Source organism: Mizuhopecten yessoensis, unplaced genomic scaffold (assembly GCF_002113885.1).
Source record: "Mizuhopecten yessoensis strain PY_sf001 unplaced genomic scaffold, ASM211388v2 scaffold1923, whole genome shotgun sequence".
Lineage (NCBI taxonomy): Eukaryota > Metazoa > Mollusca > Bivalvia > Pectinida > Pectinidae > Mizuhopecten > Mizuhopecten yessoensis.
This window is the reverse complement of record NW_018404289.1, coordinates 510,090-537,686: the sequence shown is the minus strand read 5'-3', so window position 1 is coordinate 537,686 and position 27,597 is coordinate 510,090. Positions and strand designations below refer to the sequence as shown.

The following is a 27,597-nucleotide window of genomic DNA, read 5'->3' as shown; positions in this document are numbered from 1 at the left end:
CCAAAAGGCTCAGGATGTTGATATTTAGTTAGTAGCATATGCTGGGATCAAGGACTACTATGTTTGTTAAAGTGAATGACTTTGACTTATATTCAAGGTCACAGGGGTCAAATTTGTTTAAAATCTTTAAACAACCTCTTATGAATAACCATGGGTCCCAGGATGTTTATACTTTGCAAGTTGCATCCTGAGATGAAAGGCTATACAATGTGTTCAACATAATGACTTTGTTCGACTTTCAATCACAGGGGTGAAATGTTTAAAAAAAAATTAACAGGGTCTTTTGAACGAATTTTAATCATAAATACTGATATTTTGCCTGTAGCTTTATTTTAGATCACTTTTAAGGTTACAAGTGTGAGTTTTATACCAGGTGAGCGATGCAGGCCCATTGGGCCTCTTGTTATATCATAAGATTTCTAGGTAATACTATGTAACTTGTCATACAAAGCGAGTCTGTGAGTCTTAAGTGCATGAGTCATAGCATGGAATAGGCATATATTGTTCTGTCTTTGTTCCTCAGCTTTTGGGTCAGGGACAGTAAGTGTGTCAAACTCCAAACACAGTCTTACAGTAATTAAGAAGACAGTGTTTATCTCAGGAGATGCCTTAGTGAAAAATATTTTCTCATATTCCATAACATGGTGTCGTCGTGTGTCGTCCGTGCGTCAACAATTTCTTCAAATGACTTCTTTTTCTTAACCACTGATTGGAATTTAACTAAATTTTACTGGAAGCATCCTTAGGTGGTAGGGATTTAAAATTGTACAAATGGTGGGGCTGACCCCCCAGGGAGCTGAGGGTCGGGGCCAAAAGAGGGCAATTTGGCTATAAGCTACTTCTTCTGTAGAACTATGCACTGGGTATCAATCATATTTGGTCAGAAGCATTCATGGCAGAGATTCAAAATTGTACAAATGGTTGGGCTGAGCCTCCTGGGGGCTTAGGGACGGGGCCAAAAAAGGTTATTTGGGTATACTGCTTTAAGCGACTTCTTTTCTGAACTAAGTGATGGTTGTCAACCATATTTGACTGGAAGCATCCCTAGGTAGGTGGGATTCAAAATTGTGCAAATGGTGGGGGTTGACGCCCCAGGGGGCTGAGGGGCGGGGCTAAAAAGGGTAATTTGGCTGTTTTGCTTTAAGTGACCTCTGGAACTCGGCGATGGATATCGACTATATTGTTGGAAGCATCCCTTCCTGGTTAGGATTAACAATTGTACAAGTGGACAGGCTGACCCCCTGGGCTAAGGGTTGGGGCCAAAAGTAGTTTATTACTTGGAAATGGTTGACATCCCCACCCTATAACCATATATACAATTGCTGAGTAAAAAGAGATGTGCTCATTTGCTTCCAAGATGACTCTAGGGTCTGGCACCACCCTTGCAGACATAGTTGCTGGGTAACAAGTTTGAAATGGTTGAGATCCACACCCCAAAACTATATATACAAATGCTGGGCATAAAGAGACGAATGCAGTCATGATATGAGAATTGACCCTGGGGTCTGGCCACACCCCTAGGCCTACAGCCCTAGTTTCTGAGTCACAACTTTGAAATGGTTGAGGTCCACACCCCAAAACTATAGATACAAATGCTGGGCATAAAGAGACGAATGCAGTCATGATATGAGAATTGACCCTGGGGTCTGGCCACTCCCCTAGGCCTACAGACCTAGTTTCTGAGTCACAACTTTGAAATGGTTGAGGTCCACACCCTATAACCGTATATACAATTGCTGGGTATACAGAGACATGCATATATGCTTCCAGAATGGCTCTTGGGTCTGCCCCACCCTTGCAGACTTGACCCCTGGGCCATAACTTTGAAATGGTTGAGATTCCCACCCCAAAACTATATGTACAAATGCTGGGCATAAAGAGACGAATGCAGTCATGATATGAGAATTGACCCTGGGGTCTGGCCACCCCCCTAGGCCTACAGACCTAGTTTCTGAGTCACAACTTTGAAATGGTTGAGGTCCACACCCCAAAACTATATATACAAATGCTGGGCATAAAGAGACGAATGCAGTCATGATATGAGAATTGACCCTGGGGTCTGGCCACACCCCTAGGCCTACAGACCTAGTTTCTGAGTCACAACTTTGAAATGGTTGAGGTCCACACCCCAAAACTATATATACAAATGCTGGGCATAAAGAGACGAATGCAGTCATGATATGAGAATTGACCCTGGGGTCTGGCCACACCCCTAGGCCTACAGCCCTAGTTTCTGAGTCACAACTTTGAAATGGTTGAGGTCCACACCCCAAAACTATAGATACAAATGCTGGGCATAAAGAGACGAATGCAGTCATGATATGAGAATTGACCCTGGGGTCTGGCCACACCCCTAGGCCTACAGCCCTAGTTTCTGAGTCACAACTTTGAAATGGTTGAGGTCCACACCCCAAAACTATATATACAAATGCTGGGCATAAAGAGACGAATGCAGTCATGATATCAGAATTGACTCTGGGGTATGGCCACACTCCTAGTTTCTGAGTCACAGCTTGGAAACAGTTGAGATCCCCACCCCAGAACCATACATAAAGTTGCTGGGCATGAAGAATCTAATACAGATATGCTACAGGGATTGGCCTTGGGGTCTGGCCCATTACATGGGATCTTATTTGGAGAATGTTTTGCCACGATTGCTTAGATATCCAGGTGAGCGATACAGGTCTTCTGGGCCTTTTGTTAATGTTACATGTTTGTATTTGAAGTAGATATAAATGAAGAGATACCTTTGGGAAGTACCGCTGTTCTCTTAAAACTCAAAACTTTTCTTTACATCAATTTGACTATTTTTATCCTGTAGGAAACTTGAATCTTTTAAATGAAATATTTTTCTGTGTTATTGGAATTAAATGAATGGGTTTTTCTTCTCTCCTTTCATCCATCTTTATTTAACCTAGATTTTAAAGAATGTTTTATGTATTATATGGGTCAAATGAAAATATTGTTCTGCTTCCATTCACAGCCCCCATCCCTATTTGTTCTTTAACCCTGATCATCACTCAATGACATTTGTGGGGTTCAAGATCCAGAGAACAACAGGTGACATGCTGGACCAACAAACTGGGGCCGTTCTGGAGCGGCACATAATGCAAAGGGAACTCCAGGACAGTCTCATCAGAAACAAAGTTAACATTGATGAGAACTTTGATGGTCTGCAAAGGTCAGAGCAGATAAATTGACTCTTTTTTGTTGATTAATTTAAATACCTCACTTGTACTTCCGGAAGCAAATAGACTATTTCATAAACTGTGTCTCTAAAATTGCTACTTTTTATGTGAGACTTATGATGGTGGAATGCTGTATACTAAAAGCAAGTATCTTGCTTCAATATATATACATAGTTCTGGCCTTTGTTCACCATGCACCTTAGTCTGGGGCATCTGTTATACACTGTCTCCTACTATTGTTAAATTTATGATATGATATGCCAAAACTTATTGGATTAATATTTTACTGCTTTGTACTGTGTGTAAAAGGTCATAATTTTACCACAATATAGGAAAGAATGTCATTATTTCCTACATTTAAGAAAGTAGAAAGGGAAAATTTTACTTATTACTTTTTTACTACAAAGATTTTGTATTCTATGAACATGAAAAAATCAATGTGACAGATATCAAAAGTGATATTTGTTACAGTGTGAAGATATCACTTCTGGTATTGACCAATCAAAAAGGTTCTTCCTATTCACTGCACTGAGATACAAAATTTACAACATTACCAGATATATGCAGAAAAAAGAGGATTCCATTGAGTAGTAGCCCATTCAAAACGGCATGCAACGTTTTCAAGGTTGATGACACTAGACTCCTATGACAGAATTTACCAATATTTTCATTACTGCTTCATATTTGTGAAAATATTGATATTCTGTCATACTTTTGACATATAAATGGTATTACCCTCCTTTATTTATATGGTAGAAGGTCACATACTTCAATGAAACAATTTGTTACTTAATTTATGACTGGTCACATTAATTTACACATTGCTAGGTGGAAAAACGAAATTGAAAAATCAATGAATTTCTTTTTATCATATTTTGCCTTGTGTTGAGAAGTTCCATCTTTCACTTTCTTTAGACATGAGAAGATTTTGAAACTATGCAGTGTGATGGGAATGGAGATGCCTCATGATCCAGATGATACATATGAACTGACCACAGACAACGTGAAGAAAATCATGGCCATCTACATGAGGTTCAAGTAAGTACATTAACTGCCTTCACATTTTAACTCATTCGTTCGTGTACTGTGCTCCACCCGACCATCCTTTTGTCAGTTGTCTGTCCTTAAACAATTCTTGTTATGGCTATTTTTCAAAAAATACTCCATGGATCTTTTTCAAATTTCTATTTATTTCTTCAGATGTGATATCCCTGTCATCATCATGGGGGAGACTGGATGTGGTAAAACTCGTCTAGTCAAGTTTATGTGTGAGCTTCAGTGTCCCCCGGGGGTGGACCTCAAAAACATGATCCTCATGAAGGTAAGTCATTTCTAGCTCACTTGCCTTGAATGTTTCTGAGCTTATGTGACCATGCAATATCCAGTATCTGTTTTGCATAAAGTTTTTTCCTGAAATAAATGTGAGGTCTGTTGTCATGATATTTGGCCACATAATTGGTTGTATAAAAGGCTATGCAATTTTGAAATAAAATACACGAATCTTCTTTAAATACCATCAATTCTAAAGACATCATCTTCCAAAAGATGAAGCCTAGAGTCATGACATTTGTTTTGTAGATTGCTAGGTTGGCAAGTTCATTTGTTTAAATCAATTACCTAGACAAACGCACAAGGTCACAATTGTCATCTAAGTGAAAAACACATAAAATAGATGAAAAAGGACGAGTAATTAAGGCTCTATGGCCTCTTATCACCATTTAGTTAACTGTTGAGAATAAATGGTGGTATTATGTAAATTTAGCCCGTTAAATTTATCTCTAAGCGTGACCTATATAAATAGATACTCTGGTGACATTTCATACACAAACAGTCTTTTCTGTACCAATGTATGTATTTTGAGTTGTTTCACACCTATGTCCTGATGAGATTTGGCCCAATCTGCAGCCATTGAAAGTTCCCAGGATAAAAAACAGCAGAACAAGCATTGGCACAAGATAATGTGTCAGTTTCCTCTAAATAACAATGTCTGCCATTTATTTACTGATAGGAAATGATAGATAGGCCATTAGGGTACTGCTGATTCCTTTTCAACACTTCGAATCCATAGCTTTTCTTACTTCCTCAACCTTTCTTTTTGTCGTTGTCTCCTTAGGTACCTGTCTTTATTTGACCTTCACTGATGTAAGAAAGTTAATTAAAACCCCAAACAAACTTTTCAAAGATTTATTGGTGATGAATTACTTTGGTGGTGATACTTTTTACTTTTTTCAAAGTCTGATATAGTGATATATTTGCTTGTTCGAATTGTGATTTAATGCAAGTACTTTAATGAATTTTAAACCTATGGTAGGTCCATGGAGGAACAAAAACCAAGGATATCATAAAGAAAGTGGAGGAAGCAGAAAACATCGCCAGAGAAAATGCAGACACATATGGACAACACATCCAAACTGTTCTGTTCTTTGATGAAGCTAACACCACAGAAGCCATTGGTCTGATCAAGGAGATCATGTGTGACCGTACCATCGGGGGCAATCAACTGAAACTGTGTCGCAGTCTGAAGATCATTGCAGCCTGCAACCCGTACAGAAAGTAAACACAATTTTCTTGTCCTATTTTCATATCAAGCACCTGTCTGTGTCTGTTTGCTATTTTACCTATGTCAAACACTGAATTGGGTCTTGCATTAAACACTGAATTGTGTCAGAAACCTAAAAGATTAATGGCACAGAGAATTCAGATTACTGTTAATTAAAGTTGGGCTTTTTGTTCTTCTAAAAGGCCCAAACAAATTATCAAAAGAGCTGATTTGGAGAAAAGTTTGAAAAGTGATTCATCGTTTGATAACAACTAGAGCTTTGATTGGATATTTCATTAATAGAATGTCCTGCACTCATCGTGTGAAAGATCTGTCAAATTTAGTTGGGATCCTGAGGTTATGAAAACGAAACACAGTCAGGTGTCAAATAGTAATAATGAGCATCATGATTTAATCATCTTCACAAATTTTCAATCATAATTCTTGTTGATGATAACAGTCTATATTTCATTAAATAAAAAGTTGAGATATAGTAAAAATAGATGCTGCTTTGTAAAATGATATTTCAATCCTTGTCAGGCACTCTGATGAGCTGATAAAACGCCTAGAGCAGGCAGGTCTGGGATACCATGTTGATGCTGAAAAAACAACAGACACATTAGGTAGGTTTATAGAAAATCATGTGGAATTAAAGAGTTGGTAAAGGTACAAACATTATCCTCATTTCTGTTAAAACTTTCTATCAGCTGACCTTAACCATATCGTATATGTTATGTAATAATGTTATGATTTAGCAGATCTACCCTGGTCTCAGCAATGAAATGACAGTCATGGATGGTCAAAATACTGCTCAAGTCTGCTTATTGCAGGTCATTTCAGTGTGTACACTTTTTTAAAGTCATCAAAACAAGTAATAATAGCATTGGAACTGTTTTAATTTGCCTTTTGATATACTATTATGTTTGTGATTTTTGTCTCGCCGCCACAAAGTAGCAGAAGCGAGACTATAAGGTGTTGCTTTTCTGGCAATGGCAGCACCATAGATGTATTTTAGGTAGAACATCTCAACCCATGCATCAAATGCTGGATGCGGCCACCTTTCATGGTCTATTGACTTTGTCAGCATCTCCATCAACATTAAGTTTTTGCGTTTAAGTTCAGTGCTAGACCAACCAAACTTGACATGTGCATTGATGGTCAAAGCGGGGCACAGGTGAGACATCAATCCGAATGGCTTGTAAACATTTTCAATGTTGTTTTAAGTGGAAATGAACCAGATTCTAAATTACTCCCTCTGGTATACCAAATCTATGCAGGTCAAGGAGGTCATTGCAGTTTGGCCTGCACAAATACATTTGACCTGGAAGGTAATAATATCCAGGTGTTATTCCCTATTGTATGTACATTGTAGGCCGTGTACCACTGCGGCCCCTTGTTTAACCGTGTCCAGCCCCTACCCCAGAGTACAGGTGTTATCTCCTATTGTTTGTATATTGTAGGCCGTGTACCACTGCGGCGCCTTGTTTACAGAGTCCAGCCCCTACCCCAGAGTCTACTGCCCCTGGTCTGGGACTTTGGACAGCTGGACACACGGATAGAGGAACGCTACATCAGGCAGATGGTGCTACGATATGTATGTGCTCACCTCTCACTCAGATTTGTGTAATGAGTACAGGTGTTATCTCCTAATGTTTGTATGTTTTAGGCCGTGTACCACTGCGGCGCCTTGTTTACAGAGTCCAGCCCCTACCCCAGAGTCTACTGCCCCTGGTCTGGGACTTTGGACAGCTGGACACACGGATAGGGCAATGGCAGCACCATAGATGTATTTTAGGTAGAACATCGCAACCCATGCATCAAATGCTGGATGCGGCCACCTTTCATGGTCTATTGACTTTGTCAGCATCTCCATCAACATTAAGTTTTTGCGTTTAAGTTCAGTGCTAGACCAACCAAACTTGACATGTGCATTGATGGTCAAAGCGGGGCACAGGTGAGACATCAATCCGAATGGCTTGTAAACATTTTCAATGTTGTTTTAAGTGGAAATGAACCAGATTCTAAATTACTCCCTCTGGTATACCAAATCTATGCAGGTCAAGGAGGTCATTGCAGTTTGGCCTGCACAAATACATTTGACCTGGAAGGTAATAATATCCAGGTGTTATTCCCTATTGTATGTACATTGTAGGCCGTGTACCACTGCGGCGCCTTGTTTACAGAGTCCAGCCCCTACCCCAGAGTCTACTGCCCCTGGTCTGGGACTTTGGACAGCTGGACACACGGATAGGGCAATGGCAGCACCATAGATGTATTTTAGGTAGAACTTCTCAACCCATGCATCAAATGCTGGATGCGGCCACCTTTTATGGTCTATTGACTTTGTCCGCATCTCCATCAACATTAAGTTTTTGCGTTTAAGTTCAGTGCTAGACCAACCAAACTTGACATGTGCATTGATGGTCAAAGCGGGGCACAGGTGAGACATCAATCCGAATGGCTTGTAAACATTTTCAATGTTGTTTTAAGTGGAAATGAACCAGATTCTAAATTACTCCCTCTGGTATACCAAATCTATGCAGGTCAAGGAGGTCATTGCAGTTTGGCCTGCACAAATACATTTGACCTGGAAGGTAATAATATCCAGGTGTTATTCCCTATTGTATGTACATTGTAGGCCGTTTACCACTGCGGCCCCCTGTTTGCAGTGTCCAGCCCCTACCCCAGACTACAGGTGTTATCTCCTATTGTATGTATATTGTAGGCCGTCTACCACTGTGGCCCCCTGTTTACAGTGTCCAGCCCCTATCCCAGAGTACAGGTGTTATCTCCTATTGTTTGTATATTGTGGGCTGTGTACCACTGTTGCCCCCTGTTTACAGTGTCCAGCCCCAACCCCAGAGTACAGGTGTTACCTCCTATTGTTTGTATATTGTAGGCCGTGTACCACTGCGGCGCCCTGTTTACAGTGTCCAGCCCCTACCCCAGAGTACAGGTGTTATCTCCTATTGTTTGTATATTGTAGGCCGTGTACCACTGTGGCCCCCTGTTTACAGTGTCCAGCCCCTACCCCAGAGTACAGGTGTTATCCCCTATTGTATGTATATTGTAGGCTGTGTACCACTAAGGCACCTTCTTTACCGTCTCCAGCCCTACCCCAGAGTACAGGTGTTATTTTCTTTTGTATGTACATTGTAGGCCGTGTACCACTGCGGCGCCTTGTTTACCGTGTCCAGCCCCTACCCCAGAGTCTACTGCCCCTGGTCTGGGACTTTGGACAGCTGGACACACGGATAGAGGAACTCTACATCAGGCAGATGGTGCTACGATATGTATGTGCTCAACTCTCACTCAGATTTGTGTAATCTCATTGCTGATTTATTGTATGTTACATTGTATACTCCAATAATTCATGTATAATGTAGGACATATTTGTTCAGTAAAAGGAAGTCCATCTAGAGTATTTAAATAAAAAAAGATTTTCGTGAAGAACATCTTCTCCTTTAATGTTCAATTTGTTTGATAATTTGTTTTCAGATCCGTGCTGACAAGCTTCCTCGCATTGACAACCTGGAAAATGTTGTCAGCGTAATACTGACAGCTTCACAAGAATTCATGAGGAAGCAGAAGGTATGTCACTGAATTAGTTGGGTATGGTTTTAATCTGAACATTTTATTTTCTCCTTTTGTGTATTTGTGAGACTACAAAATGCATTTCTGTGACGAATGTCAATATAGATTGTGAGACATGGGGCAAGTACCGTACTTTCAAGTATCTGGTTCAACCAATTCATCCAGCCGTACCTGAAAAGAAAGACTGTGTTTGTCACAGTGTTTAAAAATGAGTGTAAGTTTGTGAGTTTGAGATTAGGTGATGGGACTAGAGGTGATATCGATAGTGTCATTAATAAGGTTGTGTTTGCCATTGTAGGTTTGAGATAAAGGGAGGGAACTAAAGGTGATGTCTAGTGTCAGTAAGGCTGCGTTTGTCACTGTGTTTCAGGATGAGTGTAGGTTTGTGAGTTTGAGATGAGGGGAGGGGACTAAAGGTGATGTCTAGTGTCAGTAAGGCTGCGTTTGTCACTGTGTTTCAGGATGAGTGTAGGTTTGTGAGTTTGAGATGAGGAGAGGGAACTAAAGGTGATGTCTAGTGTCTGTAAGGCTGTGTTTGTCACTGTGTTTCAGGACGAGTGTAGGTTTGTGAGTTTGAGATGAGGGGAGGGGACTAGAGGTGATGTCTAGTGTCAGTAAGGCTGTGTGTTTGTCACTGTGTTTCAGGATGAGTGTAGGTTTGTGAGTTTGAGATGAGGGGAGGGAACTAGAAGTGATGTCTAGTGTCAGTAAGGCTGTGTGTTTGTCACTGTGTTTCAGGATAAGTGTAGGTTTGTGAGTTTGAGATGAGGGGAGGGCACTAGAGTACATGTCTAGTGTCAGTAAGGCTGTGTTTGTCACTGTGTTTCAGGATGAGTGTAGGTTGTGAGTTTGAGATGAGGGGAGGGGACTAGAGGTGATGTCTAGATCTAGTGTCAGTAAGGCTGTGTGTTTGTCACTGTGTTTCAGGATGAGTGTAGGTTTGAGAGTTTGAGATGAGGCGAGGGGACTAGAGGTGATGTCTAGTGTCAGTAAGGCTGTGTTTGTCACTGTGTTTCAGGATGAGTGTAGGTTTGTGAGTTTGAAATGAGAGGAGGGGACTAGAGGTGATGTCTAGTGTCAGTACGGCTGTGTTTGTCACTGTGTTTCAGGATGAGTGTAGGTTTGTGAGTTTGAAATGAGAGGAGGGGACTAGAGGTGATGTCTAGTGTCAGTAAGGCTGTGTTTGTCACTGTGTTTCAGGATGAGTGACGTAGGTTGCGAGTTTGAGATGAGGGGAGGGGACTAGAGGTGATGTCTAGTGTCAGTAAGGCTGTGTCTTTGTCACTGTTTCAGGATGAGTAGGTTGTGAGTTTAAGATGAGGGGAGGGCACTATAGGTGATGTCTCGTGTCAGTACGGCTGTGTTTGTCATTGTGTTTCAGAATGAGTGGAGATGAGTTTGAGATGAGGGGAGGGGACTAGAGGTGATGTCTAGTGTCAGTATGTTTCAGGACGAGTGTAGGTTTGAGATGAGGGGAGGGGACTAGAAGTGATGTCTAGTGTCAGTAAGGCTGTGTGTTTGTCAGTGTTTCAGGACGAGTGTAGGTTTGAGATGAGGGAAGGGGACTAGAGGTGATGTCTAGTGTCAGTATGTGGCAGGACGAGTGTAGGTTTGAGATGAGGGGAGGGGACTAGAAGTGATGTCTGGTGGCAGTAAGGCTGTGCGTTTGTCACTGTGTTTCAGGACGAGTGTAGGCTTGTGAGTTTGAGATGAGGGGAGGGGACTGGAGTTGATGTCTAGTGTCGGTACGGCTGTGTTTGTCACTGTGTTTCAGGGCGAGTGTAGGTTTGTGAGATTAAGATGAGGGGTGGGGACTAGAGGTGATGTCTAGTGTCAGTAAGGCTGTGTTTGTCACTGTGTTTCAGGGCGAGTGTAGGTTTGAGATGAGGGAAGGGGACTAGAGGGGATGTCTAGTGTCAGTACGGCTGGGTTTGTCACTGTGTTTCAGGGCGAGTGTAGGTTTGTGAGATTAAGATGAGGGGTGGGTACTAGAGGTGATGTCTAGTGTCAGTAAGGCTGTGTGTTTGTCACTATGTTTCAGGACGAGTGTAGGTTTGTGAGTTTGAGATGAGGGAAGGGGACTAGAGTTGATGTCTAGTCTCAGTAAGGCTGTGTGTTTGTCACTGTGTTTCAGGACGAATGTAGGTTTGAGATGCGGGAAGGGGACTAGAGGTGATGTCTAGTGTCAGTAAGGCTGTGTGTCTGTCACTGTGTTTCAGGATGAGTGTAGGTTTGAGATGAGGGAAGGGGATTAGAGTTGATGTCTAGTGTCAGTAACGTTGTGTGTTTGTCATTGTGTTTCGGGACGAGTGTAGGTTTGTGAGGTTGAGATGAGGGAAGGGGACTAACTAGAGTTGATGTCTAGTCTCTGTAAGGCTGTGTGTTTGTCACTGTGTTACAGGAGGAGTGTAAGTTTGAGATGAGGGAAGGGGATTAGAGTTGATGTCTAGTGTCAGTACGTCTGTGTTTGTCACTGTGTTTCAGGACGAATGTGAGTTTGAGATGAGGGGAGTCAGTACGGCTGTGTTTGTCATTGTGTTTCAGGGCGAGTGTAGGTTTGTGAGATTAAGATGAGGGGTGGGGACTAGAGGTGATGTCTAGATCTAGTGTCAGTAAGGCTGTGGGTTTGTCATTGTGTTTCAGGATGAGTGTAGGTTTGAGATGAGGGAAGGGGACTAGAAGTGATGTCTAGTGTCACTAAGGCTGTGTGTTTGTCATTCTGTTTCAGGACGAGTGTAGGTTTGTGCGTTTTAGATGAGGGGAGGGAACTAGAAGTGCTGTCTAGTGTCAGTAAGGCTGTGGGTTTGTCATTGTGTTTCAGGATGAGTGTAGCTTTGTAAGCTTACGAGACGTGCTGTGTTTCAGGATGAGTGTAGCTTTGTAAGCTTACGAGACGTGGAGAGGGTACTTGAAGTGATGAGCTGGTTTGTTTGAGAGTTTGAGATGAGGCGAGAGGACTAGAGGTGATGTCTAGTGTCAGTAAGTCTGTGTGTTTGTCATTGTGTTTCAGGATGAGTGTAGCTTTGTAAGCTTACGAGACGTGGAGAGGGTACTTGAAGTGATGAGCTGGTTTTACAACCAGGATGAGGCGAGGGCACTAGAGGTGATGTCTAGTGTCAGTAAGGTTGTGTGTTTGTCACTGTGTTTCTGGACGAGTGTAGGTTTGTGAGGTTGAGATGAGGGAAGGGGACTAACTAGAGTTGATGTCTAGTCTCTGTAAGGCTGTGTGTTTGTCACTATGTTTCAGGAGGAGTGTAGGTTTGTGGGTTTGAGAAGAGGGGAGGGGACTAGAGTTTATGTCTAGTGTCAGTAAGGCTCTAGGGAACTAGAAGTGATGTCTAGCGTCAGTAAGGCTGTGTGTTTGTAACTGTGTTTCAGGATGAGTGTAAGTTTGTGAGTTTGAGATGAGGGTAGGTTTGTGAGTTTGAGATTAGGTGAAGGGACTAGAGGTGATGTCTAGTGTCAGTAAGGATGTGTGTTTGTCATTGTGTTTCAGGACGAGTGGAGGTTTGTGAGTTTGAGATGAGGGGAGGGAACGAGAAGTGATGTCTAGTGTCAGTAAGACTGTTGTTGTCACTGTGTTTCAGGACGAGTGTAGGTTTGTGAGTTTGAGAAGAGGGGAGGGGACTAGAGTTGATGTCTAGTGTCAGTAAGGCTCTGTGTTTGTCACTGTGTTTCAGGATGAGTGTAGGTTTGTGAGTTTGAGATGAGGGAAGGGGATTAGAGTTGATGTCTAGTGTCGGTAAGGCTGTGTGTTTGTCACTGTGTTTCAGGATGAGGGTAGGTTTGTGAGTTTGAGATGAGGGGAGGGAACGAGAAGAGATGTCTAGTGTCAGTAAGGCTGTGTGTTTGTCATTGTGTTTCAGGACGAGTGTAGGTTTGTTAGTTTGAGATGAGGGAAGGGGATTAGAGTTGATGTCTAGTGTCAGTAAGGCTGTGTGTTTGTCACTGTGTTTCAGGACGAGTGTAGGATTGAGATGAGGGAAGGGGACTAGAGTTGATGTCTTGTGTCAGTAAGGCTGTGTGTTTGTCACTGTGTTTCAGAATGAGTGTAGCTTTGTGAGTTTGAGATGAGGGAAGGGGACTAGAGGTGATGTCTAGTGTCAGTACGGCTGTGTTTGTCCCTGTGTTTCAGGATGAGTGTAGGTTTGTGAGTTTGAGATGAGGGGAGGGGACTAGAGGTGATGTCTAGATCTAGTGTCAGTAAGGCTGTGTGTTTGTCACTGTGTTTCAGGATGAGTGTAGGTTTGTGAGTTTGAGATGAGGGGAGGGGACTAGAGGTGATGTCTAGATCTAGTGTCAGTAAGGCTGTGTGTTTGTCACTGTGATTCAGGACGAGTGTAGGTTTGAGATGAGGGAAGGGGACTAGAGTTGATGTATAGTGTCAGTAAGGCTGTGTGTTTGTCACTGTGATTCAGGACGAGTGTAGGTTTGAGATGAGGGAAGGGGACTAGAATTGATGTCTAGTGTCAGTATGGCTGGGTTTGTCACTGTGTTTCAGGATGGGTGTAGGTTTGTGAGTTTGATATTAGGTGAAGGGACTAGAGGTGATGTCTAGTGTCAGTATGGCTGGGTTTGTCACTGTGTTTCAGGACGAGGGTAGGTTTGAGATGAGGAACAGGGGGACTAGAGTTGATGTCTAGTATCAGTAAGGCTGTGTGTTTGTCCCTGTGTTTCAGGACGAGTGTAGGTTTGAGATGAGGGAAGGGGACTCGAGTTGATGTATAGTGTCAGTAAGGCTGTGTGTTTGTCACTGTGTTTCAGGACGAGTGTAGGTTTGTGAGTTTGAGATGAGGGAAGGGGACTAGAGTTGATGTCTAGTGTCAGTAAGGCTGTGAGTTTGTCACTGTGTTTCAGGACGAGTGTAGGTTTGAGATGACGGGAGGGGACTAGAGTACATGTCTAGTGTCAGTAAGGCTGTTTGTCACTGTGTTTCAGGATGAGAGTAGGTTTGTGAGTTTGAGATGAGGGGAAGGGGACTAGAGTTGATGTCTAGTATCAGTAAGGCTGTGTGTTTGTCACTGTGTTTCAGGATGAGTGTAGGTTCGTGAGTTTGAGATGAGGGGAAGGGGACTAGAGTTGATGTCTAGTATCAGTAAGGCTGTGTGTTTGTCACTGTGTTTCAGGACGAGGGTAGGTTTGAGATGAGGGAAGGGGACTAGAGGTTATGTCTAGTGTCAGTACGGCTGTGTTTGTCACTGTGTTTCAGGGTGAGTGTAGGTTTGTGAGTTTGAGATGAGGGGAAGGGGACTAGAGTACATGTCTAGTGTCAGTAAGGCTGTTTGTCACTGTGTTTCAGGATGAGTGTAAGTTTGTGAGTTTGAGATGAGGGGAGGGGACTAGAGTACATGTCTAGTGTCAGTAAGACTGTGTTTGTCACTGTGTTTCAGGATGAGTGTAAGTTTGTGAGTTTGAGATGAGGGGAGGGGACTAGAGTACATGTCTAGTGTCAGTACGGCTGTTTGTCACTGTGTTTCAGGACGAGTGTAGGTTTGAGATGACGGGAGGGGACTAGAGGTGATGTCTAGTGTCAGTAAGGCTGTTTGTCACTGTGTTTCAGGATGAGTGTAGCTTTGTAAGCTTACGAGACGTGGAGAGGGTACTTGAAGTGATGAGCTGGTTTTACAACCAGAGTCAGGGAGACTCTGCCCTGTTTGACTTGTTAAATGAGAGCTCAGAAGAAAATTCAGATGAAGATGAGATGGAAGATGATGAACAAAACCAATCGCAGGTATGTTATAGAAATATATATTGTAGAAATAAGAACCTGCTTAGCTTGAAGTTAGAAGTAAGGGAAGTAATTTCATATAATTACATTTTGAATTTTGTAAAACAGAAAATAAAAAATGTACCAGAAATGTAATGTAATAAAATCGAAGCAGTTCCCGTGCTAGAGGTAGAAGAGAGTGTATTAGAGTTTGATGTCAAATGTCTTTGTAGGATATCAGTGACATAGCAAGGTCATTGCTGTTGGCTTTAGGAGTATGTTACCATGCCTGTCTGAAAAAAAGGGAGGAATACAGGAAGGCTGTTGCACCCCTCTTTACTCCTCCATGCCAAATACCAGGTGCCGACCCGGCTCAGCAAATGTTGGAAGAAATAGAAAGATGTCAAGATGCATTTTTAACAAATGTAGAGCTTGGAAAGAATATAGCACACAATCAAGCACTGAAGGAAAACGTGTTCATGATGGTGACTTGTATAGAACTGAGGATACCATTGTTCCTGGTCGGCAAACCGGGGAGTTCTAAATCACTGGCGAAAACTGTCGTGGGTAATGCCATGCAAGGACATGCAGCGCACACAGACCTCTTCCGTGGCTACAAGGAGGCAAGTTTTTTATTTTATTATTTCTCTTCTTCTTAATTTATAAAAATATTTATTTGTACAAGAATTGTATTGATTGATACTGTGGGGAACTGTCAACATTTCAGTCGGTGACGGAAAAGTTTATTTTTAAAATATGACGATGATATGTGTCTTGCATAACACTTTCGTTAGACACATTTTTGCCTTCAAACTTTAATTTCTGCTCCAGAGTAAGCGCAAGTGGTGGGTTTGGTTTTGTGAGCTCACTCACAGTTTCTCTACATAGATTCATCGTGCTATGCCTGGATTTTAACCAAACCTGGCTTTATCAGTTCTATCAGTAATGATAGGGTTTCTTTACAAGATATTTGGTGTCGATGCAGGACATCCATGAAACAGTTGATAATATTTGTTTTGGGTATAAGTGAAGGAAAACAAATTATATTTATCGATACTTTGCTACCAGGTCCAAATGATGTCATATCAGTGCAGTCCGCTGTCTACCCCCGATGGTATTTCTGGAATGTTCCGACAGTGTGCCCAGTTCCAGAGAGATAAGGACCTGAGCAGGTTTGTGTCCGTTGTTGTCCTGGACGAGGTCGGCCTAGCAGAGGACTCACCACGTATGCCCCTCAAGGTAACAAATCTATTTGTCAGGGAGAATGTATTTCTGCAAAATATTATATAGTTAATCAATGATTCTTAAATGAACAAAAGTTGAATATTTATTTGAATCAAAATTGGAATAAGTTTGGAATCCACATCTCTCACAGTTCTGAGTAACTTTGTTTTAATTTGGGTCAGTATAAAGACCAAATATTAAAATTCTGTTGATGAACATTACCAGCCATTGAGCCTGATCATGTAAGTGTTGATCCTGTAAATCACTGTTTATAGAGTTGTCCTCTTGATCACTGCATAATTGTCATAATATTGTTTATTACTGCAGACGTTACATCCACTCCTGGAGGACGGCTGTGAAGGGGATGAGAAACCAGAGCCTTTTAAGAAGGTGGGTTGCTGTTCTAAATCCTCCTGTTTGTAGCTTTTAAAAAAAGACAAAAAAGACAATGTTTAGTGTAATAGTAGTATAAACTGTGATAATAGATGATATTGATAAACACATTTTTGACTGAATTCCTTCTATCAATAGATATATAAACAAATATTGATGGTATTTCCTTATACAGGTAGCATTCATTGGTATCTCCAACTGGGCCCTGGATCCAGCCAAGATGAACAGAGGAATTTTAGTTCAGAGGGAAGTTCCTGAACTGGAGGAGCTCACCCTCAGTGCTAAGTAAGAGTCAATATAATTTTGTTTTAGTTCTTTTTAGTTCCAGTGGATGATTATAATCGTAATGTATGTTACATTGTTATTTATATTCAAGAACTTTTACGTATGAATTGATATCAGGGATTTTCTGAAACAGGCTTATGAAACCACACATCTGAACCATTTTCAAGAAGTTTTTTAATGTGACCTAAACTTTCCTGTAACGTCTTTATTCATCATTAACACTTGATTGTTCCATTCACAGAGGAATTTGCCAAACTAACAGAAATGTTTACAAACTGATCAAGCCACTTATTCCTCAAATGGCCAAAGCCTATTTAGAGCTCTTTGAAAGTGCCTTGAAAATGAGGGAGTTTTTTGGACTGAGAGACTTTTACAGGTAAGCATAATTACAGAAGATATTTCTACACAACGTTATATACAATTGAATATTTCATACAAGATCTAAATCACTTCACATTTTCAGTATTATGCTGTATACCATAGTTTGAAGTGTGGCAGGTCATTATGGCATAAAGAACAGCTTGTTATCCTGTTATCAAGATATTATGAATATTTAGTGGACATTTATGTCACAATTTTAGACCAACAGTACTAGTTGTGGCAATGAAACTACTTTTGTATGCTATTGAATATCTGAAAGGTCTAAGATCATGATTTTTGACCTATAGCTTGCTGGCATGGAGAGATACATAAAAATGAACAAAGTTTGTGAAATAATGGCCATGACATTTATTGAAGGTCATAGGGGTCAAATTTGTCACAATGCTCAAATGATTTTCAAGAGATGAAGAATAATGACACTCGGTAACTAGCTAGCATGGAGTGCTATAAAGTTTGAAAAAGAACACATAACAGAAGAGAGTATTCAGGCCCCTTAGGCCCATTGTTCTTAAACAAGCTCTTCTGAAGAACCAAAAAAAAAAAGCTCAGATGTTTTTTAATGAAGACCCTACATAGAGAGCAAAAAAATGACCTCAACCTCAATTCCAGGTCTTCAAATATATTAAAAAACAAAAATCAAAGAAGTTCTTCACAAATATCAACAAGCTGATGAGAGTGATCAATTTTTTTTTTCATTTTTTTCCCTTCAGTTTGTTGAAAATGGTGTACGCCTTTGCTGACCAGAAGAAGAGAAGACCAACATGGCACCAGATGCAGCATGCCATCATGCGTAACTTTGGAGGAATGGATGATATCGACCCTGTTAGTGTGTTTCAGCAGGTTCTAACTGTCAACATCACAGAAAAGGTTAGTAATTAAATCATACAGTTCATATAAAATCAGTGTTTATAGGGGATTTTGTTACACAAGTGTACTGTTTAAACCTTAATTAAGAAACAAAAAGTATGCATAGAATATGATTATTGTGTACAATTTAGATTAATCTGAAAAAGAAACAAACTATATATTGTGTTGATGTTAAATGACTGCAATCACAAGTTTAGTATTTGTCATATAATATTACAATATTATTGCAAATTTGGATCCACAATAATAATCTATTTTAAGTACATGTTCATCAGATTCATTTCATTGTGTAATACACTGCTTCTAATATCAATCAATGTATTTGTGTGGTTACAGAGAAATAATTCTGACCCTGACTGTTCACCAGCTGGTCTGATCCAGGCCTGTCTTACAGGTGACACAATAGACAGGTAAATACAGTCCTAAGGTGTGGTCTTATCGAGGTCTGTCTGACAGGTGACACAATAGACAGGTAAATACAATCCTAAGGTGTGGTCTGATCCAGGTCTGTCTTACAGGTGACACAATAGACAGGTAAATACAATCCTAAGGTGTGGTCTGATCGAGGTCTGTCTGACATGTAAGGACAGGTAAATACCTTACACTTCAGGTGTGGTCTGATCCAGGCCTGTCTGACAGGTGACACAATAGACAGGTAAATACAATCCTAAGGTGTGGTCTGATCGAGGTCTGTCTGACATGTAAGGACAGGTAAATACCTTACACTTCAGGTGTGGTCTGATCCAGGCCTGTCTGACAGGTGACACAATAGACAGGTAAATACAATCCTAAGGTGTGGTCTGATCGAGGTCTGTCTGACATGTAAGGACAGGTAAATACCTTACACTTCAGGTGTGGTCTGATCCAGGCCTGTCTGACAGGTGACACAATAGACAGGTAAATACAATCCTAAGGTGTGGTCTGATCGAGGTCTGTCTGACATGTAAGGACAGGTAAATACCTTACACTTCAGGTATGGTCTGATCCAGGCCTGTCTGACAGGTGACACAATAGACAGGTAAATACAATCTCCAGGCGTGGTCTGATGGAGGTCTGTGTGACATATAAGGACAGGTAAATACCTTACACTTCAGGTGTGGTCTGATCCAGGTCTGTGTGACATATAAGGACATGTAAATACCTTACATTACAGGTGTGGTCTGATCCAGGTCTGTGTGACATATAAGGACAGGTTAATACCTTACACTTCAGGTGTGGTCTGATCCAGGTCTGTCTGACAGGTGACACAATAAACAGGTAAATACAGTCCTAAGGTGTGGTCTGATCCAGGCCTGTCTGACAGGTGACACAATAGACAGGTTTATACAATCTCCAGGCGTGGTCTGATCGAGGTCTGTGTGACATATAAGGACATGTAAATACCTTACATTACAGGTGTGGTCTGATCCAGGTCTGTGTGACATATAAGGACAGGTAAATACCTTACACTTCAGGTGTAGTCTGATCCAGGTCTATCTGACATATAAGGACAGGTAAATTCCTTACACTTCAGGTGTGGTCTGATCCAGGTCTGTCTGACAGGTAAGGATAGGTAAATACCTTACACTTCAGGTGTGGTCTGATCCAGATCTGTCTGACAGGTTACACAATAGACAGGTAAATACAATCCGCAGGCGTGGTCTGATCAAGGTCTGTCTGACATGTAAGGACATATAAATAAGGTGTGGTCTGATCGAGGTCTGTCTGACATATAAGGACATGTAAACACCCTACACTTCAGGTGTGGTCTGATCCAGGTCTATCTGACGTATAAGGACAGGTAAATACCTTACACTTCAGGTGTGGTCTGATCCAGAGTTGCCTGACAGGTAAAGACAGGTAAATACCCTACACTTCAGGTGTGGTCTGATCAATGTCTACCTAGCAGGCATTGACAGGTAAATACCTTACACTCCGATTTTCTGCTGTAATTTATTTGACCATTTGTTACACTTATATATGTAAATTTTAAGTTCAGAGTCTTGGAAAATTTCTTGTTTGACAGTGTCTTACTACCTCTTAACTTATGTAATTTTTCTGATCTTTTTGTCCGAGTCATTTACAGTTAACTAATGTAAATGTGATTGATTGACAGTGACTTACTACCTATTAACTAATGTAAATGTGATTGATTGACAGTGACTTACTACCTATTAACTAATGTAAATGTGATTGATTGACAGTGACTTACTACCTATTAACTAATGTAAATGTGATTGATTGACAGTGACTTACTACCTATTAACTAATGTAAATGTGATTGATTGACAGTGACTTACTACCTATTAACTAATGTAAATGTGATTGATTGACAGTGACTTACTACCTATTAACTAATGTAAATGTGATTGATTGACAGTGACTTACTACCTATTAACTAATGTAAATGTGATTGATTGACAGTGACTTACTACCTATTAACTAATGTAAATGTGATTGATTGACAGTGACTTACTACCTATTAACTAATGTAAATGTGATTGATTGACAGTGACTTACTACCTATTAACTAATGTAAATGTGATTGATTGACAGTGACTTACTACCTATTAACTAATGTAAATGTGATTGATTGACAGTGACTTACTACCTATTAACTAATGTAAATGTGATAGATTGACAGTGACTTACTACCTATTAACTAATGTAAATGTGATTGATTGACAGTGACTTACTACCTATTAACTAATGTAAATGTGATTGATTGACAGTGACTTACTACCTATTAACTAGTGTAAATGTGATTGATTGACTTACTACCTATTAACTAATATAAATGTGATTGATTGACAGTGACTTACTACCTATTAACTAATGTAAATGTGATTGATTGACTTACTACCTATTAACTACTGTAAATGTGATTGATTAACAGTGACTTACTACCTGTTAACTAATGTAAATGTGATAGATTGGCAGTGACTTACTACCTATTTACTAATGTAAATGTGATAGATTGGCAGTGACTTACTACCTATTTACTAATGTAAATGTGATAGATTGGCAGTGACTTACTACCTACTAACTAGTGTAAATGTGATTGAATGACAGTGACTTACTACATATTAACGAATGTAAATGTGATAGATTGGCAGTGACTTACTACCTATTTACTAATGTAAATGTGATAGATTGGCAGTGACTTACTACCTATTCACTAGTGTAAATGTGATTGAGTGACAGTGACTTACTACCTGTTAACTAATGTAAATGTGATTTATCGACAGTGACTTACTACCTATTCACTAGTGTAAATGTGATTGAGTGACAGTGACTTACTACATATTAACGAATGTAAATGTGATAGATTGGCAGTGACTTACTACCTATTTACTAATGTAAATGTGATTCATTGACAGTGAGTTACTACCTATTCACTAGTGTAAATGTGATTGAATGACAGTGACTTACTACATATTAACGAATGTAAATGTGATAGATTGGCAGTGACTTACTACCTATTTACTAATGTAAATGTGATTGATCAACAGTGACTTACTACCAATTAACTAATGTAAATGTGATAGATTGGCAGTGACTTACTACCTATTCACTAGTGTAAATGTGATTGGTTGACAGTGACTTACTACCTATTAACTAGTGTAAATGTGATTGATCAACAGTGACTTACTACCTATTAACTAATGTAAATGTGATTGATCGACAGTGACTTACTACCTATTAACTAGTGTAAATATGATTGATTGACAGTGGCTTACTACCTATTAACTAGTGTAAATATGATTGATTGACAGTGAATTACTACCTATTAACTAGTGTAAATGTGATTGATCAACAGTAACTTACTACCTATTAACTAATGTAAATGTGATTGATTGACAGTGAAAGTCGATACCTGCTGCTGTTGACTGAAAACTATGGAGCTCTGACAATTCTACAGCAGGAAATCTTAAAGAAACAGAAAGCCATTACCATATTTGGTAGCAGCTTCCCTAGTGACCAGGAATATACACAGGTAAGAACTATTCTCTAGATTAAGTGACTTGATCATTTTAAACTCAAACATATTTTACCCATAAAAAAATCCTGAAAATTTAGTGTCATATTCTGAAAAAGTTGAAATCATAACGTTTTTAACATCATGTTATTGTGATATTTCTAGGTGTGTAGGAACATCAATCGCATCAAGGTGTGTATGGAGACAGGCAACACGGTGGTCCTACTTAACCTGGAAAACCTTTACGAGAGTCTGTACGACGCTCTCAACCAGGTAGGTACTCCTCTTATATACCAAATACCTGGTGAACTTTACAGGATTCTTAACGACTCTCCACCTGTAGGTATACCTCGTATATATTACATACCTGGTGTACCTTTATGAGAGTCTTTATGACTCTCCACCTGTAGGTACACCTCGTATATATTAGTGAGAGTATTTATGACTCTCCACCTGTAGGTACACCTCGTATATATTACATACCTGGTGTACCTTTATGAGAGTCTTTACGACTCTCCACCTGTAGGTACACCTCATATATATTACATACCTGGTTTACCTTTATGAGAGTCTTTACGACTCTCCACCTGTAGGTACACCTCGTATATATTACATACCTGGTGTACCATGGGAGCCTTAAGGACATGACATCAGTTGGTACACCTCATACACAATAAATACTTTATTTTACAAGAGTCTTTATAGTCCCTGGCTCATAACATAAAGGTTTGAGATTCCCACACCATAACTATGTATACCATTGCTGGGCATAAAGAGATGAAACCAATTATGACATTAGAATCAGCCTTGGGGTCTGGCCACACCCTTAGGGAATTAGTTTCTGAGTCACAACTTGGAATTAGCTTAGTTCTCCTCCCTATAACCATGAATGTAATTAAGAATATATATATATATAAAAAAAAATGCTTCTAAAATGGCTCAAGGGTCAGGCCTTACCCTTGAAAACTCGTATTTATAAATGCAGGTCATCGAGATACAAACACAATCATACCGCCAGAATCAGCCTTGAGGTGGCCCCGCCCTTAGGGACTTGATCCCTGGGTCAAAACTTGGGATCTGGTTGACGGAGTGTCAAGTCAAAAAAGCAGGTCACTGTGACCTATGCTTTAATTGAACTTTGACCTCAACCTTTGAAAAAGTTTGTCCGGGGATATCAAATAAACATCTCAAGCATAGGGGAAAGTGCACTGAAGTCACATTGAATGTTGGAGAAGCATTATCAATTAATGTTGTAATCTTCTTGTGCATAGGGAAAGTTTGCTTAAGTCACATTAACTGTAGGAGAAGCGCATTCAACTTCAACAGCATATTGTCAGTAATCAAACATTTGTTAAAAGGAGGAACTTCAGAATGATGTTGCTGAAATCTTGTTTAAACATGTTCTCAAAGAACTATTCCTGCAGTTCTTGGAGTAGGCAGGGGGTATAATTCTGCCATTCTGGCGACAGCTCTAGTTGGCTTAGTCGTACTTTTGGTGCAGGGAGGGGGGTACATTTTATAAAACCAAACCAAAAACACTCCTGCAGTATAACTTTGTCCTTTAACAAATACTGATGTTGTGATCGGTGAGATGGGGTATTCTCAAGAACATCTATACACATTTCATTTTTCTAATTTTCCATATTTCTGCTGTCATTAGTGATGGGCAATGGGTTTTAAATCATAATTGATAATCGATTTGTAATACTAGGAATAATCAGTTTATAATTATATGGGACTGAATACCAAAATAGAGTGACATCACTACTGTATCATGAACAGACAGAGTCGTTGACTGTAGATTAGGTATCTTTCTTTTACAACCAACTTTAAAACAGTCACAAGCTGTTTTTAGCGACATTAACATCAATTATATGAAAAAATCAAGAAAATAAATTGCATTTGTCAATTACTGTACATTGTATATATTTGAAATCTGAGTTAAGTAATTATTACCGATTACATCAATTATGGAATTAACAGTCAATAGTAGGCCTATCTCTAGTCGTCACATGAAAATGCCAAGGACACACTGTGTTACTCCTGTCCGTGTGTACAACAGTTTCCTAGACCCAACCCTTACTCCTTCTTACAATGTTCTGATGAAAATGTTGCACGTGCATTACTTGCATATGACGGTGGTTGTTTCGAGGATGTATAACACCAAACAAAAAATCAAAAAAATCATTGAATAATATATTTTGCCTTTTCCAATATAACTACATGTAATGATGATGAAAACACAAGAACAGATTGTTTCTAATTTAATAACAGTTTAATCTTTATTGCTTCAGGCGCATATTTGCTGTCATTGAAATCATATTTTGTATATTTTTCAGTATTACGTGGAGTTTGGGGGTGAGCGATATGTGGACTTGGGACTGGGGACACACAGAGTAAAGTGCAGGGTCCATAAAGACTTCAGGTGAGTTGTTTGTGATAGAACCACTGAGTGAAAACCAGAGCTACAATTTTTCTGAGGCAGTTCTAGCTCATATGATTGCTCATGCGAGCTATTGCCATCCGTCTTTGTCCGTCATCATGCATTGTGCATGCATTTTTTACATTATTGACTTTTTCTCCAAAACCACAGAACCAATTTCAATAAAATTTTGGAGGAATGTTCCATAATCAAAGGCCAGCCAAAATTGTGAGCTATATGGATTATATTTTTGGATAGTAGCCAGAAGTTAATTGGAAATATTTTTCACAGTCAAATTATCATATATTTTTTTATCTTTCCCCGAAAAGGGGTCAAATTGGCAAAAAAATCAACACCCTTTCTTCTCAGGCCCAGATATATATGCTGGAATCAAATACTTTTATTGATAGAAAGGTCTAAGGTGCTATATCAAAAATGTGAATTTCGTTCTGGGGTGTATTGTATTTTTTTTATACATAACAACAACAAATAGAAGCTTTTTTACATCTCAGGTGACTGTCAAGGCCAAAATATTGTAAAGCGGTTCTTTAGCTAATAAGTGTTTAAAAAATGTTTTGTCAATATCCTAAAATCCAACATAGCCACCCTGGCCTTTCAGTTCGGAGATTTTTTCACTGCTTCTCAAAAACTCTAGTACAATGTAGTTATGAATCTTAATCAATGTAATTCATGTGAGCTTTAAGGTCCACTGGGCCTCATATTTTGCGGTGTCACACTTGGACAAAATTCTCTGAAAGTGCAATCATTTTTTATATTAATAATTATGGTAAGAAAAAAAAAATTGCATGTTTGTTGGATGAAACAGCTTAAGTGCTTACATTTTGGATTAAGTTGTCTTATAAGTCAAATACATAGAGGATGTTCTTGGTTTCTTGATGAACATTAGTTGTTTTTATGAGTGGGATAAATATTTTTGTATTGATTTTAAATGTCAAGCACAAGTGAAAAATGTAAACAATGTTCAACCAATAAGGTTAACATAAACACTTGGCAGTGATGAAACCACAAGTTCTCAGTAAAAGTTTACACCTAAGCACGAAAATTATTGTTACTTAAATTCAAACTACAAAACATTTGTTACCCTATTTGATGATTTCCTGTGTTGATTAGTTTATAAGCTAATGATTCTAATTTGTAGACTGATAGTGGTTGCTGAGAAACAAGTTGTGTATGACAAGTTCCCCATCCCTCTCATCAACCGACTGGAGAAGCATTTCCTAAACGTGTCCACCATGTTGACAGAGCAGCAGCTGGAATTAGCAGAGAGGCTAGAAAAATGGGCCAAAGACTTTGTCAGCTGTCAGGGAATCATAACAAGTTACTTCCATAGGTAGGTATACTGGTCAGGTGTGAAGTGACTAGGGTTACACAATGTCTGTCTATCTTCTTTCCATCACTAGGTAAAGGTCGAATTGAACTGTACTGACACACACAACTCTTAGGTCAGAACTGTCAAGGTCGGGGTAGTCATGAGAAACCGTCAAGGTCAGGGTAGTCATGAGAAACCGTCAAGGTCGGGGTAGTCATGAGAAACTGTCAAGGTCGGGATAGTCATGAGAAACTGTCAAGGTCGGGGTAGTCATGAGAAACCGTCAAGGTCGGGGTGGGGTAGTCATGAGAAACTGTCAAGTTCGGGGTAGTCATGAGAAGTCATATGTAGAATGTCTAGAGCTGTACCTGTATCAGGAGGTGGTAGTGTGCTGCATACCACTCTCATGCTTGTACTTTAAGGTCAAGATCAGAGCAAGGTAAAAGGTCAGATCTTTAAAATGCTTGTTCAGGAAAAACTTTGATACAGGTATTATGTCTAGACAATATCATTCACTTAACCCTTTCTTGTCCATAATTCAAAGGTTAAGGTCACAGCAAGGGTCAAATAATGCCACTCTGGTTTATGATAGCTGGAAACATGAAACATTATAGCTATATCCTTACGGTACTGTCAAGCAATAGAACAAAGGTTCAATTCATCTCATCTGTGTCCTGGCAAAGACATCTTATGGATATGTCTTGGTAAAGATCATCTATCATTTCTAGATGATAAAAAAAGGTATGTGACATGATTTGCTTTGCTATACTGAAATATTCATGGTGATATATTTGTCAATTTTTGTTGAATATTGAAAAACGTAAAAAAATAAAATAAAGCTGTGATGTTTTTTTTGACAGAATGAAGAAAGAGGAGTTTTCTGTAGGAGATGTGTTTATGGGTTACCATGCCGATAGCTGTGCTGCCATTGTGCTTCATGTGTACCAACAACACTACAGGGAGGGACAAGTCAACAATGAACAGGTATATACTGTATTCGAAATTCTCATATTTAGTTTTCAACTTTCGAATTCAAGTTTATGTTGAACAAACTTGCCATAAAGAGGTAACCTTAGACTTACAATAAGCAATGACTATCAAGGGTATTGAGACATCATTTTGGTTGTGGTTGTTCCCTGTCAGGTGTATGACTCGGCCAAGAGAGTGTTGCTGTGGTGTGCTACACCAGATGCGGTGATGAGACTGCCTACAACACCCATAGCTCGAGAAGAAGCTAGCTTGAGTGAGATTTACTGGCAGGAACAGCAGCACCAGTGTCTGTCCGATTACCTCTACCAGAAAATCAGGCAGGAGAAAAGTGACAGCCATTTTGCTCAGGTAACAAATATGAATATTAAGATATCATTTCAATTTTTTTCTTAAATAAGAAGTTTTACTGCCAACTTTCAGTATTTCCTTGCTTCAGAACACACAAGTTTTAGTCACAGACAGGAAAATAATTGAGAAACGAAATAATGGATGTTTATAGTTTGAGTTTAATTAAGTATTTTATTTAAAAAGAAACATTAACATTGAATGCATTAACTTGTTTATGTGAAGGTTACGACCCACTCTAAGCTGATCACCAGTGTGGACCTAGAAGAACTGTCATGCAAGCTGGGGATCCCAGTAGACAACATGGTATTACTGAACCTACAGTCATTTGATACTGAGCAGCAGTTCTGTAGACAGGTCAGGTGAGTAGTCAC

The 27,597-nt window shown here is 39.8% G+C and overlaps 1 protein-coding gene and 1 long non-coding RNA gene across 2 annotated transcripts in view; both read left to right on the top strand.

Moving 5' to 3' along the window:
* The window catches only part of LOC110442666 (E3 ubiquitin-protein ligase rnf213-alpha-like), a gene marked incomplete at its 5' end in the record, with an annotated part of 110,026 nt that overhangs the window by 5,648 nt on the left and 76,781 nt on the right, over positions 1-27,597 (top strand). Inside the window, 22 exons of the mRNA XM_021486376.1 lie at positions 2,984-3,181; positions 4,104-4,226; positions 4,389-4,509; positions 5,500-5,741; positions 6,268-6,350; positions 8,887-9,020; positions 9,226-9,318; positions 14,882-15,052; positions 15,262-15,651; positions 16,097-16,267; positions 16,580-16,642; positions 16,821-16,930; positions 17,172-17,306; positions 18,022-18,178; positions 18,515-18,588; positions 22,022-22,154; positions 22,302-22,409; positions 24,476-24,561; positions 25,718-25,909; positions 26,749-26,872; positions 27,032-27,226; positions 27,449-27,585. Coding sequence (XP_021342051.1) covers positions 2,984-3,181; positions 4,104-4,226; positions 4,389-4,509; positions 5,500-5,741; positions 6,268-6,350; positions 8,887-9,020; positions 9,226-9,318; positions 14,882-15,052; positions 15,262-15,651; positions 16,097-16,267; positions 16,580-16,642; positions 16,821-16,930; positions 17,172-17,306; positions 18,022-18,178; positions 18,515-18,588; positions 22,022-22,154; positions 22,302-22,409; positions 24,476-24,561; positions 25,718-25,909; positions 26,749-26,872; positions 27,032-27,226; positions 27,449-27,585 — 3,240 coding nt within the window. The remainder of the gene's footprint in view (positions 1-2,983; positions 3,182-4,103; positions 4,227-4,388; positions 4,510-5,499; positions 5,742-6,267; positions 6,351-8,886; positions 9,021-9,225; positions 9,319-14,881; positions 15,053-15,261; positions 15,652-16,096; positions 16,268-16,579; positions 16,643-16,820; positions 16,931-17,171; positions 17,307-18,021; positions 18,179-18,514; positions 18,589-22,021; positions 22,155-22,301; positions 22,410-24,475; positions 24,562-25,717; positions 25,910-26,748; positions 26,873-27,031; positions 27,227-27,448; positions 27,586-27,597) is intronic.
* LOC110442816 lies at positions 9,698-11,539 on the top strand. Its single transcript, XR_002462054.1, has 3 exons — positions 9,698-9,977; positions 10,866-10,892; positions 11,316-11,539. It is a non-coding gene; the product is annotated as an uncharacterized LOC110442816 (long non-coding RNA).